This window comes from Amaranthus tricolor, chromosome 16 (assembly GCF_026212465.1).
Source record: "Amaranthus tricolor cultivar Red isolate AtriRed21 chromosome 16, ASM2621246v1, whole genome shotgun sequence".
Taxonomy (NCBI): Eukaryota; Viridiplantae; Streptophyta; class Magnoliopsida; order Caryophyllales; family Amaranthaceae; genus Amaranthus; species Amaranthus tricolor.
In genome coordinates this window covers 3,205,740-3,222,726 of record NC_080062.1, presented here as the reverse complement: position 1 = coordinate 3,222,726, position 16,987 = coordinate 3,205,740, and the positions used below count along the sequence as shown (strand labels likewise).

The 16,987-nt window shown below is 37.2% G+C and overlaps 2 protein-coding genes across 8 annotated transcripts; both read left to right on the top strand.

Annotated features, from left to right (window-relative positions):
- The first annotated feature begins 559 nt into the window (after nt 1–559).
- Nucleotides 560–3,441, top strand: LOC130802943 (L-type lectin-domain containing receptor kinase S.4-like). Its single transcript, XM_057667071.1, has one exon. The coding sequence runs from the start codon at nt 755–757 to the stop codon at nt 2,825–2,827; it is 2,073 nt and encodes a 690-aa protein (XP_057523054.1). The 5' UTR covers nt 560–754; the 3' UTR covers nt 2,828–3,441.
- Nucleotides 3,442–5,924: 2,483 nt separating this feature from the next.
- Nucleotides 5,925–16,907, top strand: LOC130802942 (uncharacterized). 7 transcript variants are annotated; one of them, XR_009039834.1, is made up of 10 exons: nt 5,925–5,993; nt 6,797–7,040; nt 10,461–11,058; nt 11,604–12,369; nt 13,568–14,515; nt 14,653–14,744; nt 14,819–15,447; nt 15,531–15,724; nt 15,795–16,207; nt 16,288–16,907. XR_009039834.1 is itself a non-coding variant. In XM_057667070.1 (4 exons), the coding sequence occupies exons 3-4, from the start codon at nt 10,512–10,514 to the stop codon at nt 12,353–12,355; spliced, it is 1,299 nt and encodes a 432-aa protein (XP_057523053.1). In that variant the 5' UTR covers nt 6,631–7,040; nt 8,011–8,088; nt 10,461–10,511; the 3' UTR covers nt 12,356–13,542. The 7 variants fall into 7 exon arrangements, 2 of the variants coding, with proteins under 2 accessions (XP_057523053.1, XP_057523052.1); XR_009039835.1 differs by lacking the exon at nt 6,797–7,040 and adding an exon at nt 8,011–8,088 and having other exon boundaries at nt 5,938–5,993; XR_009039832.1 differs by lacking the exon at nt 5,925–5,993 and adding an exon at nt 8,011–8,088 and having other exon boundaries at nt 6,633–7,040.
- Nucleotides 16,908–16,987: the final 80 nt, after the last annotated feature.

The window sequence follows — 16,987 nt, the reverse complement described above, 5'->3', positions numbered from 1 at the left end:
ACGGCTATACTTATGGAAGGTCTCATTTACTAAGCATTAATGTGTGACTGTGACAGGCACAAAAATAAGTGGCTCCTTAACAAAAGAAAGAACCAACTTTTTGAAGGTTGGAATGTCCATCTTATTCTTCTCTACTACTGTCTGGCGTCTGCTAGTGGTTTTGCTCCTGTCAACTGTACACTCCTACCTTCACTCTTTAGCACCTAGAATGTCCCCCTTTTTTATGGGCTTTTAGTGAATTTTTCCATGTAAAACCTATTAAAGTATATAAAATATTTTGGGACTTTAATTATGAGTTTAAGCTTTTGGTTGAATTGGTTTCTTGATATGAATTTCTTAATATGACATCAGAGATCAAGGAATCAACTCAAACAAAAATTTAAACTAATGATTTAAGTTCAATATCTTATGCTTAACTTCTTATAGTTTTTATTATTTCTTACATATAATGACATTTCTCTTTATAAGATGTTATTAAAAGTAGTAACTAATAAATATCAAAGGAAGTATATTTTAATAAAATTACTTTATTCTCTATTATACTGGTGTGAGAAATTATTTTTGGATAAAACTGATTCATAATTTCTCTTTGGATTCTCTTTTATGACCATACCGTATGGAATTATAGATATAGTGATATAGGCATAAATTATACTCATTTCCTCTCTTTCTCTCTATCCTCCCCTTACAAATCCAACTACCAAAATCTACTTCCGAAATTACCCAATACCCACTAAGCTATGCTCAATCCAAAATGACTTCATCTCAAGAAAAAAGTGTTTCAATCTCTTCAAGTTTCAAACTTTTCTGGGTTATTCTCATCATCCTATACCCAAATCTATCAAAAACCCAAGAACTTTTCTTCAATGGATTCAAACATGCTAGTAACAACATTACCCTTAACGGGATTTCCAAGATTCTTGACAATGGCATCCTACAATTAACCAATGATACATCTAGACTTCTGGGTCATGCCTTTTACCCTCCGCCATTAAAACTTAAAACCTCAAAAACTGGAAAAGCTTTATCCTTTTCAACTGTTTTTGCTTTTGCACTTGTTCCTCAGTTTCAAACCTTAGGTGGGCATGGATTTGCCTTTACATTTTCCCCAAGTAAAGACCTCCCTGGGGCCCTACCAAGTCAATATCTTGGCCTTCTCAATTCATCTGATAATGGGAATCTCACTAATCACATTTTTGCTGTTGAATTTGATGAAGTTCAGGATTTTGAATTCAAAGATATCAATGATAATCATGTGGGTATTAATATAAACAGTATGATCTCTAATGCTTCTGTTCCTGCAGCTTATTTTGTTGATGGGAATTCAATAGCTCAGAATATTACAATGAAAAGTGGTAAAACTATCTTATGTTGGATTGATTATGATTCTAATACACATCAAATTAATGTTAGTCTTTCAATTTCATCTGAAAAACCTAAAAATAGTATATTATCTTATGATGTAGACCTTTCACCATATTTGGATGAGTTTATGTATGTTGGGTTTTCTGGGTCTACTGGTTTACTAGCTAGTTCACATTATATCATGGGTTGGAGTTTTAAGGTGAATGGTCAAGCTACCCCACTTGATTTGGCATCTTTGCCTACTCTCCCTAAACCTACAAGGGCAAATTTTGGGTTGATTTTTGGGTCTTCAATTGGATCTTTGATTGCATTTTTTGTTATAGTAGGATTGATTGTTTATCTTGTTTGGTTGTATAAGAATAGGGATGTTATTGATTCATGGGAACTTGATGTGGGTCCTCATAGATTTCCTTATCATGAGCTTAAGAAAGCTACTAAGGGTTTTAGGGAAAAACAACTAATTGGGTTTGGTGGGTTTGGGAGGGTTTACAAAGGAACTCTCCCAAATTCCAAAACTGAAGTTGCTGTTAAGAGAATTTCCCATGAATCCAAACAAGGGTTGCAAGAATTTGTGGCTGAAATTGCTAGTATAGGCCGGTTGCGCCACCGGAATTTGGTGCAATTGCTAGGGTGGTGTCGGCGTAAGGGAGACTTGATACTTGTTTATGATTATATGCCCAATGGTAGTTTAGATAAGTATTTGTTTGATAAACCTATAATGATTTTGAGTTGGGATCAAAGATTTAATATCATCAAAGGGGTTGCTTCGGGATTGCTTTATCTACACGAAGGGTGGGAGCAAACTGTTATACATCGAGATGTTAAGGCAGGAAATGTGTTACTTGATGGAGATTATAATGGTAGATTAGGTGATTTTGGGTTAGCTAAGCTATATGAACATGGGTCTAACCCCAGTACGACTAGGGTCGTAGGAACACTAGGGTATTTAGCACCCGAGCTAACACGAACAGGGAAGCCTACATCAAGCTCCGATGTGTTCGCTTTTGGCGCTTTGATGTTGGAAATGGCTTGTGGGAGGAGGCCTATCGAACCCAAGGCATCGCCCGAAGAACTATTCTTGCTTGATTGGGTGTGGGATAGATGGAAAGAGGGTGCTTTGTTTGATGTTATGGACCCTAAATTGAATGGAGATTACAATGAGATAGAAGCAGGGATAGTTTTGAAATTGAGCCTAATGTGCTCAACTGAGGCCCCTGATTCCCGACCCTCGATGAGGCAGGTCGTGAGGTATTTAGACGGGGAGGCTACATTGCCGGCAGAATTGGGCCTTCTGGGTGGTTATAGTGGGAAAAGGAGCAGCCAAAGCAGTCGAAGAAACGGTGGTGGTACCGGAGAATTCGAGGATTTTGTACATTCATATCCTCCTACTGCTTCATATATGGATATTGAAGCTGGTTCAGTTTCTTTGTTATCTTTGTCTGGTGGGGAGGAAGGTAGATAGCCTGAAAAAACAGTTTTCTAACATAATTTGTTGTGTGTTTTAGATTCATTATTGAATTTTTTGTTTGAGATTGATCTTAAATTATGTAATATTAGGGTTCATACTTCAAATCTTTATGTATATGTATATACATCTGATATTCTGTATCCTGTTCTTTCTGAGTGTAAGATTTACTAAGTTTGCACCATTTGGCTCATTATAGATTGTTTTGTGTCAAGAAACAAATTTAACCAAAAGCTTGAGTTGAAGGTTGAGGCCCCGACATATATTATATTCTCTCACACGCCCCCACGAGGCCTCATGATCAAATTAAACATCACTTATGTTGAGTCGATTATGTCGGTAACATCCATAAATTTTATGAAAATCGTGCGTTAGCATATTTTACTCCACCAAAATAGCACAGCCGGTGCACCCGCAAGTCTTAGACCTGCCAAAGCAATGGCATCAAGCATCTGCTGAAACCCCAAAGTACATTGAACTTCAAGAAATGGCGAATAGCTAAATGAACATGTGAGTCCACCTTTTTGAACGAAATATCGCATTTACACAATGCCTATTACTAACAAAATCCAACGAAACGTGTCAACCTTCAAAACTGAATCTGTCAAGGAATCACCTCAACCAAAAGCTTAAGCTAATGATTCAAACTCCATGCTATGTTATATACTCTATCCAAATTATTCTAAGGTGACATCCCCCATCTCCTCTTCCTTGACACCCTAATAGTCATCCTCCCTTTCGAGGAGATTCATTATTGTCGAATTCAAATCTATAACACTAGAATCGTAACCACACCTTCTAAACTTTGTTGTATTGCTAGCCTAACATGGGATGGAACCCCATAGACAAGCTAAATAATCTCTAATCCATAAACATTTCACAATGCTTTTAAGTTGCAACCCGATTAATCAATACTTGTCTTAAGAGATTGCATTACTTTTCATTTTAGTTTATTCTCTTACATGTGCTATATTTTCATTTTTTGTAATGGTCTCATTACTTTCTCAAATTGTAGTCCTCATAGCTTTACTCATTTCTCACTTACTATTAAATTTTATGCACACAATTTACTTGTCACCGTCATTTTCTTATTATACGTGTATAAAGATGGGCTATTGCAATCTCTTACACAAAAAGAGGAACATATTAATATCAAATTCCAAGTATTTTACTAACATTTGATAAATCACATAACAACTACAGACACTATAGCATTAACAAACGGATCATAAACAGTGTAATAATAACTAATGGAATACAGTGAAAGAAATTAAAAATTACCACACAGTACAACAATCCATCAAAAATTAATAAAATAAAGTAATTTAAAAGTAAAATTAAAATTTGAACAACACTTTGAAAAGCACCGCTATTTTCTTTAGGGGTGTTTTTTTTTTTTTTTTTTAAAATGAACCTGGCTATCATAATAAATTAAGATCGGCCAAGGTTTGGAGACCTTGGAGAAAAGGATCCATACAAATCTTTTCATTGGCCAACCCCGTATCCCATCTAGCTACTAAGTGGGCTAACGTGTTGCCATTTCTTTTGACATAGCTACATCCAAAGTTCAGTAAACACGAACTCAACGCAAAAATAGAATCATAAATGAGATGAATGGGAGAAAGGCCCTCAGCTCTATTTTCAATGGCCGACACCACATTCATAGAGTCTCCTTCAAGGTGGATATGATAGAGGCCGAACCTCATCGCCAGCTCAATACCAAAGTGTGCGGCAGCAGCTTTACAAACATCCACAGACCAGTTGGAAAACACTCTTCGGACCCCCGCCACTAACATTTTCCCATGTTCATTATGGATGACGATACCCAAATCACGATTTGTTCCCGTTACCACATTAGCATCGAAGTTAACTTTTACCCAACCAAGGTTCGGTGGGGTCCAAGATACGAAAAGGAGGATGCGAGTAGGATGATGAACAACAACCTTTGAAGAGAATACATAATACTCAGCCACCAGCCGGTTAAAATTAGATGCCAACTTCACAGGAACTCCATTATCACCCTCAAACACCTATTTGTTGCAGTAGAACCAGACAGCTCAAACCATCGCACAAATAGAAGCAAAATCCTCCTTTGTTGTATGGCCATAGACCCAAGAGATAAACACAGGGAAGGACTCACGGGGGGCGTCAATTAGGAGGGAGTAAGAAGTATGTTTTTCCCATATAATCACGGCTTTGGGGCAATCACACAGAGCATGGAAAATGGTTTCGTCTTCATTACTACATCTATCACAAGTAGGGGAGGGCACACAATATCTATTATATAGTACAATTTTCGAAGCCAAAGATCCCTTGCATAGTCTCCATAGAAATTGACAGAGTTTGGAATTTCAAGGAAGGAACATACTTTAGCTTAAAAAAAGTTTTAAGGTTTTGTTTGTTTAAAGAAAATTGGAATAGAGAATCAGATTAAAAAGTGAGAAAATCTTAAGAAAAATGTGTTGGGGAGGGTGGTATTTTAGTTGATACTTTCTTTCTTCCTCCATTACATAATACTCGTTACATTTTAATAATAATATTATTTATCTTCAATCTTGTTTCGATAATTTCGACTCATATATAAGAAAATAATAGTATATTCATATCATATGAGATCTTTTTTTATTCTTTTTAAAACTTTGTTTTTTAATATGTAATTTTTATAATGTTTTGACTAGTTAAAATAAAAATATTTGATATCAAAATATACTTTGAGTGTGTTTGGCAAATGGCTGATAGCTAGTAATTGATAGGTGATTATAGTGGCTGATTTGACTAGCTGATTTTATTAACTGGTTTGACCGTCTAAACAGCTTATTCGTATTAATAAGTTGTTTCAACCAGCTAATTTACCAAACATTAGCATTAGTAAGCTTAACCTCCCAACCCTCTATTTATTTAAAGTAAGCTAAAGTTATTCAATAAGCTAATTTGCTAAACACCACCTTTAAATTATAGGCAAAAAGAAATGTAATAAGTATTGAGTAACGAAAGAAATATATCTTTTATCCAAGTCCGAAAGAAGGGTTAAATTTTTTTTATCTAATTCTCATATTAATGTCTTACAGATCCTATTCCTTGTGCAAAACATATTAACATTTTTTTTCTTTTTTTTGAAGAGTCATAAAACTCATGACAGGAGAAATCCCAAGTTTCTGGCTTTGTAAGTTGATTTTTTTTTTTTTTTGTATGTATGTAAATATTTGAGTTTTTGTATGTAAGAAATCTTTGGCTGATTTGTTTAGGAAAATGCCGAAATGATAATGATGAAGTTTTGAAGTGATTTACATGAAATGGGTAACATAATTAATTAATTAAATGCAACCTATTTAATAATGTTGAATGTTGTTATTCACTGTTATTGAGATTATCGAAGAGAAAAACTGGTCAATGTTTATGGTTTGTAATTTCATTTTATTGATTTGCACAACAGGTGTTTGATATATTGCCTCAATGACATGCTCATGAGCTTGATTTTCTCATATATGTAGCTTTTTCTTTTTGTAGGAAAATGGGTTCCTATGTTTTTTTGCTTCTAAAGGTGTTTATATCAGTGAGACAAGTACCGCTAAATCACAGTGTAATTAATTAATATTTTAATAATTTTTGAGATTTTATAATTATATTAAATTAATTTTGAAATAGTTTTAATAAATTCCTTTTATATACGAATTTAAATATTAATAAATATTTATATTAAAAATATAATTACGATTTCTAAATAAAGAGGTTTGAATCAAAATAATTATTTTATTAAAATGTGTAAGCACATAAAAATGAGTTTCTTAATTGAGCCTCGCAAGAAGATGAACCTAGATAAACAAATAAATAAATAAGTGTACAAATAATATAAATAGGATGAGTTAGAGTTTTTAGTGGGTATTACTCCCTCCCTCGCTCAATTCACACACCTCACTTCCCTCTCTTCTCTTGTCTCTCACATCCCTCTCCCTCACGGTTCAGCAGCAGCCCCAGCACCACCAGCCACGCCTCCGCCATAGCTGCCAGCAGCCACCAATAGGCTGCGTTCGCCTCCTCACAGCAGCATCCGTGGTTGCGTTCTCTCCCCCACCAACAGCAGCTGAGCTGCACCTTAAACAGTCACGTCGCAGCATTGTGCGGCCAGCAACTGGCTGCTGGGCAGCCGTGTCTCTCCTCCACCACTACACTTACCACTCCTCTCTTCACCCCTTTTCTCTTGTTCACCTAAGTAAGCCATCTCCTCTTTTCTCTAATTTATTTTTTTAGCTTTTAATTGGAGTTTTATTAAGTGTATTAAGTTTGATGTTGGTTGTGTTAATTTCATTAAATCTTTTTGTGGGTAAGATATGTTTATGACTTAGGGTTTAAAGTGTGATTTGAAATTATGGGTGATGTGTTGTTTTTGTATTAGTTTCTTTGAATCTTAGTATGGGTACTAATTAAATATGTTATCTTTAAACACAAAATGACTAGGGTTTGAATTCAGAAATGAAATTACAAATGATGTGTGTTTTATGCTATATTTTGGTGATGATTGATTAAATAACCTTAAAAGTTGTTTTAAGACTTAGTCTATTGGTTATTGTTGTGATAATTAGTAATGGTGATGATTTTAGTTGTCTATGAAAGTGATTTTGGTTGTTAAATTGGGAATAATAGTTACTAATTGTTGTGGGTTGATTGTTGCGAATTACAAGTACTCTCATTAGATTGTTATTAAAGTCATAATGCATAATGTTAGTAAGCCAAGAGCATAATGTCAACTTATAGTTATTGAAGTCATTAGATGGTTGCTAACGTTACTTGTCGTGTTGTTTTGATTATAGTTCTTTCTAGCTTTGGAAAATATAACAAATGATATCGTGATTCGATAACTCTAAGATTTGCCTTATCTTTGAATAAGTATTGTATTAAAATTGTAAGACTTAGTTGTGATTAGTTATTGATGGGTAGCGTGAACTGATATACTCAAAATTTGTTGATAAAAAGGAACGATTCACATATGCTTTTACTTTTAAATTGGTGAAAAGACTTACGTTGTGTTGAGTTAATGATTTTGACTTGTATTGAATGAGTTGTGTACGTGCTAGAGTAATCGAAAAACTCATGTTGAATAGGTGATAGTGGTTACTTTGGTATTTAGTTGGTATGACAAAGTAGTTAAGGGGATTTATTAGTTTTATTCCTAACTTGTATAGGTTTCCAGTTCACAAGAGTAAAATAGAACCTTAGTTGGGTGAATTTTGTAACTTTTGGTCGTGCAGTGATGCTTACAGGTACGTACACGTAGTAACTAACCCTTATATGCAAATTTCCTTTGAGAGATCATTGTTTATTGTTTATTGTGATAATATGCATTGTATCGAAACTTTGAGGTTCTAGTGAATACACTTTATATGAAAAGCTATCGACTATGAAATCCTTAGAATAGTTATAGAGAGAGTGTTTGTAGGAAGCGGGAACCACCCCCTTATTTATTTAAGAATTGGATTATGCCTTACTTGGAGTTAGAATGACTCTATTTTAGGTGAATTTCATATTGAGTGGCTCAGTGGGTTTTGGCGTGCTGCTATCCCAGGGCGCTCATTAATAATCGAAAGTGGGAGTTATTCCCATTTGGTAAAGTATTAGATTATGATTAGCTGGCGTGGCTCAACTGGATTATGTCCGGTTGATTTAGTAGTCCCCTAGGTGAGATCCGACAGGATCACCGTAAGGGGGGTATGAGCATGCTTGTATCATTAGGCGCCGGATGGCAGATACCGCCCCTTGATCGAGGTGTTACCATGCGGGCCTTGCAAACCCCAATATAGTGGCCTCTTCACTGGTTTAGTACCCCAGTGTGTTAGTTTTTCCCGAAGGTAGGACCTGAGAGGGTCAGCTGGAGGGGGCATGAGCTCATACTTTGCCATGGGCGCCGGATGGCCGATAACGCCCTTGGTCGTGTCACTATGCCAGGAAGCAGAGAAAGATCCAATGATAGAAAGTTATTCAGTGATAGAAAGTTTATTCATTGATCGAAAGTTATTTAATGATAGAAGGTTTATTCTTTGATAGAAAGCTTACACATTGATAGAACGTTTACTCATTGATAGAATATTTACTCATTGATAGAATATCTACTCATTGGTAGAATAGTTTATGCTAGTGAGAAGTGTGCCTAAGTTAAGTTACCTCAAGGGTAATACAGACTATGATCACACTTACCTTTAGATAGACAAGCTTTATAAGGTCATGTGTTAGGTATTCTGTTTATGCCTTGGTTGAGTTGATACTATGCGTGTTTTGCAAGAGTTTATGTTTTAAAAAGAGGAGCATGAAGACCTGCATTCTACCCAAGAATACATGGTTTGGGTTGGAAAGGACGTGATGAAATTAAGAAGTATAAGTGGCCGATAAACGGTTACTATCTATGCTTATGTCTTATGAAATCATCTTATGTTGTTTTATAATATAATGTTATCTAGTAGTTAGCCTTATTATATTTAATGCTAGTTACGGACGTGTACGTGTTTGTGTTTATGTTTAATTGTTGATGACTTTTTATGATTAACCTGCTATGACACATTGGCCTTTGGTCTAATGTCGAGCAGCAGGAGGATCATAGACAGGCGTAGCAGGTATTAGAGCTTCTTTTGCATTGCATTGCATTGGGGGAGAGTGATGAGGGCGAAGCATAACTTGTGTCATACCGTTATCTTTCGATTTTGTAGCTCTTTTTATCTTTCGTAAACTTTGGTTGTATATGTTTTGTTATGAGGCCTTGTGTCCTCCCTTGTATATTTGTATTTCCGCTGCGTAGTTTATAACTCTGTATGGTTGAGGAGTTAAGTCATTTTAAAACGTAAGCGTCGACACCGGAACCATGATTCATGCTTGGCATATTGATTTGAGAAGCCGGTGAAGAATCGTTCCGCCGTGGTGTGAGAGATTTTAAAGGCAATGATGCCTTAGATTAGTTTAATCTTTTATTGTGCTAATTGCTCTACCACGTGTTCGATTTGTAGAAGAGATGTTGTCGAAATTTCCACTCACCTTTTTTTAAAGTTAATATTTAACGTTTATCCAAATTCTTTTCCTTTTCTTTTATGTAACACCCAAATTTCCTCCCGTCCTTTACGGTTTTTGTTTCGTTAAGGGGTCGGAAATTCAGGGGTGTTACACATAGGTGAAGCTAGGACTTTGGACTTTAGGTGAGGGAAGGTAAAATTTTCCATATAACCTTAAAAAAAGATTTTTGAGGGGTTGAAAATTTCTAGGAGTATAGATTATTCGAGCGGTTTTGTTATGTTGTCAGCGAGACCTGCGAGTATTATAACTCAGACGTAGAGTGAAAATATTTTGCTGACCAAATACCCACATATATACTACATTTTCTGTTAGAGCATATACTAGGGTCTCAACCATCAGCTTAAGCTTAGAGTATATAATATATCCTAAGCCTCAATCATCAGCTTAAGCTTTTGGATGAGCTGGTTTTATGGCATGGTCAAATCCAACATAATATTTAGTGTTAGGTATGAGGAGCGTATGTGTTGCATCCACCATCAGTTTAAGCTTTTGGTTGAGGCCCCATGTTATATACTCTTAACATTTTCGGTGATTTTTGATTGATGAATTGGAATTGAGTTGTGATCTCATGTTACAGGTAAGATCAACGACGAGAAATGATATTGTAAAGATTGACAGATAGAAAGAGATGAGGCACAATTTTATGGCTTATAAGTGTGTGCAGAACCTTTTACATGTATGTAGTGCAAAGTATGTCACCAGAATTAGGAATAATGCTCCTCTGCATATGAATGCAGCACTTCATTATTGCTCAGAGCCATTGGGTGACCGAGGTGTTCATTTAGGATGGCACGATGAGATGTTACCGAGATTGGTAGAATTAACGAATTTGCTGAGTAATGTGGATTTGGTTGATGGAAGGCTAGTGGATATCAATGACAATTCAATTGTCAGGGATGATAATCTTCTTCAGAAGATGCACCATATCAAAGCACTTGGAAGAGCTTTAATTGGTCATCCGTCGGTACAGGAAGAAATGGCAAAGAATGTGAGTGATGCAATGGCAGGAAGAAAATGTAGTCCTCCTATTTGCTTCACTAAACCAATTGAGAGGGAAGCTATGAGTGTTTGTAATCTTACCAGAGTTTGCGATTTTCTGAACGTTTCAGCACAGCAAAGGAAGACGGTTCGTTTTACCATATGCCCTCAAGTCACACAGCATCGGATATTTACAGGTGAATTTCTGTTAGTGTTATTAGCATCAGTTGTTTGTCGAGGAACCAACTTAACCAAAACCTTAAATTGATGGTTGTTTCTCCACAATTTGTTATATACGCTCCTCACAGAAGAGCCCTTCGGATTAGACCAATTTCACATGATTTTCTAATCGCCTTGCGAATCGCGAATCAAAAAAATGAATGATGGTCGATTTTAGGCTATTTTTGAACCATTTTGAGTGAATCGCGAATCCAAAAGTCGAACCAACTAGCGAATTATGTTTCACTGGATTAGACACATGTCCTCCTTATTCATGGCGCTAGATATTCCACTTGTAAAAATGAGGGGCCAATGAAATTTAAACTTGTAATCTTCCTTCAAGTTGGCTTCTGATAACATATTAAGGATCCAACTCAACCAAAAGCTTAAATTGGTGGTTGTAACCCCACTAAGTTGCTGATTGGTGTTCACTTAGCGGACTTAACCAAAGTAAATGTTTTTGTTGCCTGATGGTCTTTGTTCTGTTTGTTACTATAACAGGAAATATTTATCTGACTTGTAGGTGCCCTTGAGGAATTACTAAAGGGATTGAAAACAGAGATGAAGTTTTTCGACACTCGAACTCCTACCAAAGGAACACTTATGGGCCAACAGATTGTTTCAACTTGCTTAAAGTTCTTATCTGAAACAGCTAGTCGTCAAGATGACAATGCTTCTTCATGGATGAGGCCGAAACCATCTAAAGTAGGCAATTCTTCTCCATCACCCCGAAAATGGGAAGAGGTCCTTGAAATATTCAATGACCTCATTTACTGTCTAAGAAAAGAAGAAGGGTTATCATACTATGTATCAAAACTTGAGGTGATGAAAGAAGGGCTAACTCAGATTAAGGATGTGTTCATCGATAGGGATATCGGGTACAAGGAGGTACAACTACATGAAAGTTTAGTTCAAAAGAAGCTATTGAAGACTTTAGGTCATTCATCGCGATGTTTGTTTACGCTTTTGAGATATTATCTTCATCAAAGTATTCGAGACATGGAAGTGGAAGTGTCTGGTGGGTTGTATGAGATTGGTGAGAAGGATAAATTATGCTTGTGTATGGGGAAAATTTTGACGTCAGGGGAAGAAAATATGGTTTGGAACGGTGTAAAGCGATTAGATCGAGTTCTTGGGCTGTTCAAATTTGTATGGGATATTGCCGGGATGGACAGACGCCTAGAAGTACAAGGGCATTTGTGGTGTGTAGGAGCTGAAAGCAAGACGATCATCTATGGAGGAAATTCGTTCATCATCCATGGTGTTCGTTTTTGATTGAAGCTCGTAATGTAAGCAAAATCGATACCCTTACTCTTGTTTTATGCAGTTTTTAGTTTTTGGTTACACTGAAAGCTCATCACAGCACAGGCACAGCACAGCACTGCATTTGATTGTGCAGATTATTCACTAAGCTAAAAAAAGGGAAACAAAAAAAGGATAATTGTTTTTCGGACACTAGTATAAATTGGACTGAATACTGATCCTTGAATGCAAGTTGATTCAATTTGGTTGTCATTTTTCTGTGTTATGTATTATACAATTCGATATTAATATGGTTTTTGATCAAACTACTCAAATCATGGCCTAGGCAAGGTTGGGCATAGATTCATCTTGGATCACATCCTATGTTTTGGCTCTTTTCAAAGATTTGAGGTTCGCATAGTTAATTTCAATTAAGAGCTCTTTAAAAAATTTTCAAAGTGTAAGTGTCTAGATAAGGATGTCAACATTTGGGTCCTAGTCCTTCATACTTGGCTAGAGATCTTCTCGAAATCTTGTAAAGGACGTAGCATTAAATACATGGTTGCAAAGAGAATAATGTTGCTACAGTGAAAGGTCAATTTGTATTAAATGACAAAGGCTTGCTTTATCTAATAAAGGAGAGAAATTTTCACAAATGGCAAAAATTTAAACTTTATGTTTAAAGTCCTACTTCATACTTAATAGAAAATTTGAAAAAAATAAGATTTTTTAATAATTTTATTCAAAAAAAAGCTTTGGCTAAACTTTATTCCCAAAATAAACGTCTTTGGTCCCAAAGCTAAGTTTGGTATGTAATCGCTGTTACTAACAGTGAGTATATAGAAATGGTCAAAATTTTAGTCAAGGCGTATGTCGCTGTTACTAACAGCGACTTAATGTTTGACTGGTCAACTGGTCAAGTCGCCGTTTGTAACAGCGATCAAATGCGTCCCTAAATACAACAGTTTCTTCCTCCTTCCTCATTTCACTCGACTTTGTATCAGCGTAATCTCCCTCTTCTTTCCACCATTAAAATCAACTTCAATCCTTCAATTAATCTCATCCAATTCTAAGTTTCTAGTACTAATTAGTTCTATCATCTTCCTACATTCACTTAAGATACTAATTTTTTGTATTTTTTTTCTTTTTTCGAAAAATTACGATTCACAAATTTAATCAATGTTGTTATATATGTATATATTTATGAACTTGATGGTGATGTTGATTTTGTACATATTGTTGTAGAAATGGCTTCATTTCGTGTGACTGTTGTATGTTTTTGGAATGGTTCAATTCGATCAAGTAGTAGCAATGTTAAGTATGTTGGGGGAAGACGTAAACTTTTTGCATGCAATTCAAACATGGACTTGAATGAATTTAAACTTCTTATATGCTCTAAGATTGGCATTGACACTACAAGAAGTACTGTTAATGTAAGTTTTAAATACAATATGAGTGGAGAATTGTTAGCTCTTCCGGTTGAAGATGAGGAGGCTATAGATGCAATGTGGGAGTATTCAAAGTCTACCCCTATTCTTTCTTTAGTGTTATTTGTAGAAGAGGTACCTCTAGGGAATCAAGATGTCAATGTTGTAGAAACAAATGCATTCCTGAATGTAACTTCTTCTGCTCCTTCTCATATGCCCTTCTCTACCCAAGAAACCCAAAATCCCATTATGTCATCTTCCTCTTCTCCTTCTAATGAGCCCAGTCAACTTCAAATTCAAGCCTCAAATGATGATACTTTTAACTTAGAAAATACAAATGAGCCTTGGGATGATGTTAATAATGAGAGTAATGAATTCGTTGAAGCTCCTTCTGAGGACAATGTGAGTGTTGACGAGGAGGCTCTAGCTAATAACATGACCTTAGGCAACATTCTAATAATCGTTGCTCCTACACCTTATGCACTAGTTCCCCCTCTAGATGAACACGTTGAGGACAACTCTTGGAGGTCTTGGGCATGTGAGTACCGAACTGAGACTTCAAATCCATATTCATGTCGTTGATTGATAAGAGGTCATGGCCTCAATACACCGGTGTTGAGGTGATACACGATCCAGATCACATTCGTGGACTAGGGAGACCTAAGTTAAGGAGGATCACCAACGAGATGGACGAAGGATCAAGGAGATGCAACGCTTGTCGACGGTGTGGTAGTGAAGGTCACAACACTAGAACTTGCATGTCAAGGTAAACTTTATCTGTGTTTGAGTATAGAAACATAAAGACTATGGAAACAAATAAATAACATAAGTAAACAATTTGAGTATTTCTTAAGTCTTTTTACATGCAATCATAACTACAACTAAGTTATTGTTGAATTACAGTAGAGATTGATCCAGCAGCTCCAGACCCTCACAACCCTAGTGTGCTGACGATGCAGGCGGATCACAAGAGCAGTGTACTATGGGATGTCCAGGTTAGTCAACTTAGTATTTTGAATGTATATGCCTTAATACTTTAACTTTATGCTAATATAATCTTTGCGTTTAGGTGTCTGACATACAGACCATATACACCAGGCATCCCGACTCTGCTCCGTGGGAGATTGACTCACGGATCATCCCTTACATTTAGCGAGCGAGATTGTACGACTTCGACCTCATCGCTTATGGGAGAGTCAATCGGGCACTATTCACGGCTTTAGTCGAGCGGTGGCGCCAAGAGACACATACCTTCCACCTACCTCTAGGTGAAGAACTATCACTTTACTTGACGTAGCTGTGCTTACACAGCTTCCCATCGAGGGACATGCCGTCTGTACTGTTGGACGCCAACTCGAAAGTTGGCAAGATATAGTGCATAAGGTATTAGGAGTTCGACCTCTCCTAGAGGTAGCCAAAGGGAGTGGGTTGCGCATAACATGGCTTGCGCAGAACTTCTCGCACCTCCCTGAAGGTGCCGATGAGGCGTATCTCTTATATCTGGTTGGTGCTGTCTTGTTCTCCGAAAAGACTGGCAACAGGGTACAGCTTTTGTATTTGACGTTGCTTGATGCACCATGGGAGGTCATCTCCGGTTACAGCTGGGGTTCCGCAACCGTAGCTTAACTGTACAGGAGACTGTGTGACGCGTCACGGAAGAACGTGAAGGAGATCGCTGGGCCCCTGATTATTCTCCAGGTAATACTAACTTTACATGTTAACGCTTTGTTTCTTAATTTGTTCTTATGTTTCGTTTACTTACTTATATCTGCAATTCATAGCTTTGGGCGTGGGAGCACATTCTCATTGGGCAACCGATGAGGACTGTGGGACATGGTGCATTTGCGCCACCAATTCTTCCACCCCCACATGTGCCGTATGGATCGCGGTGGTCTTTGATAGACGTACAAGGACCCACATAGGATCTGGCGTGGGGTTCTACCGCGATCAATTCGATCTACTTCGAGCTGACCAGGTAAAGACTTCACTTACTAGTCTTGTAACTATCACATTGCGTAATTTATTAATTACATTTTCACGTGTAGTTTCGATGGGACCCTTACCTCGCTGAGGCATACGCTGCATTGCCTCAACACTCAGGGATATTGTCAGGGGCGTAGAGAACCTCTGTACCTTTGATATGCTTCAACTGTACATCTCTTTGAGTGTGTACTGCGCCAATTTGGGATGATACAGGGCATCCCGCCACCTTGTGACACAGTGACGGATCTCTATCACAGCTCACGTAAGGGTCGGGAGCCTAAGAACTGGTTGGAGATCAACTGGCTCCATATGACTCGTTGGGATCACAAGCTAGAGCTGCTGGCCCAAGGTGCGTCGGCTGTAGGCGCACCTACTTCTGCCGCGGTTCCTCTCCATCAGTCGTCGATGGATAACACCACGAGGTATCATCGCGGGCGCCCAGTACGCTTCCGCAGCACCGACGATGACATAGTTTGTAAGTATTCTTCAACGTTGGATTATTATCCATAGAACTTACATGTTATACATTTCATTAATACTTCAGGCTTAATGCAGGCACAAGGCATTGCAGTTGTCATCAGCTCCACCCAGGAGGAGCCTGTACGGGAGATTGCCCAAGGCATACTCCTAGGAACACAGTTTCAGCACTTCATTCCTGAAGTCGTTGTGCTTGACACCACTGTGGACGAGCAGGGGTCATCTCCTCATCATGCCAACGTTCATCTTGAGGAGGTAGACTTAACGTGTCTCGACTATGGTGCCGTGTCCTCACAGAGTGCTGGATCATCCTAGTATCAATCACCTCTCCTACCCGAGCGTCATGCGACGGCCTCTTACTGTCGTAGGAGGCGTCGTAAACCGTCACAGTTAGACAGGGTACAGGAGGAGGGTTAGCATTAGTATACTATTTGTATATATTGAACATTAGTAACATTTTGTATATATTGAACATTTTACATATTGAATATTTGTAACATTTGGACTTTTGTGTATAATTTGTAATATATATATAGATGTATATATTTTTATCGTATTATCACATGTTTCTTATAAATGGAATGATGTTAATTACTCAGAGTTTTCGTCGATGAATCATTCCGTCAAGAATTAAGTATGAATTTAATTAAAATCAAACAAACAAGCAACAAGATCACGACCAGGATCGACGTCGCTTCAATTTGTATTAATCTCAACTTTATAACCACAATCACAAAACTCTTCAATAGAATGTTCCTATGACATCTACGGAATACAT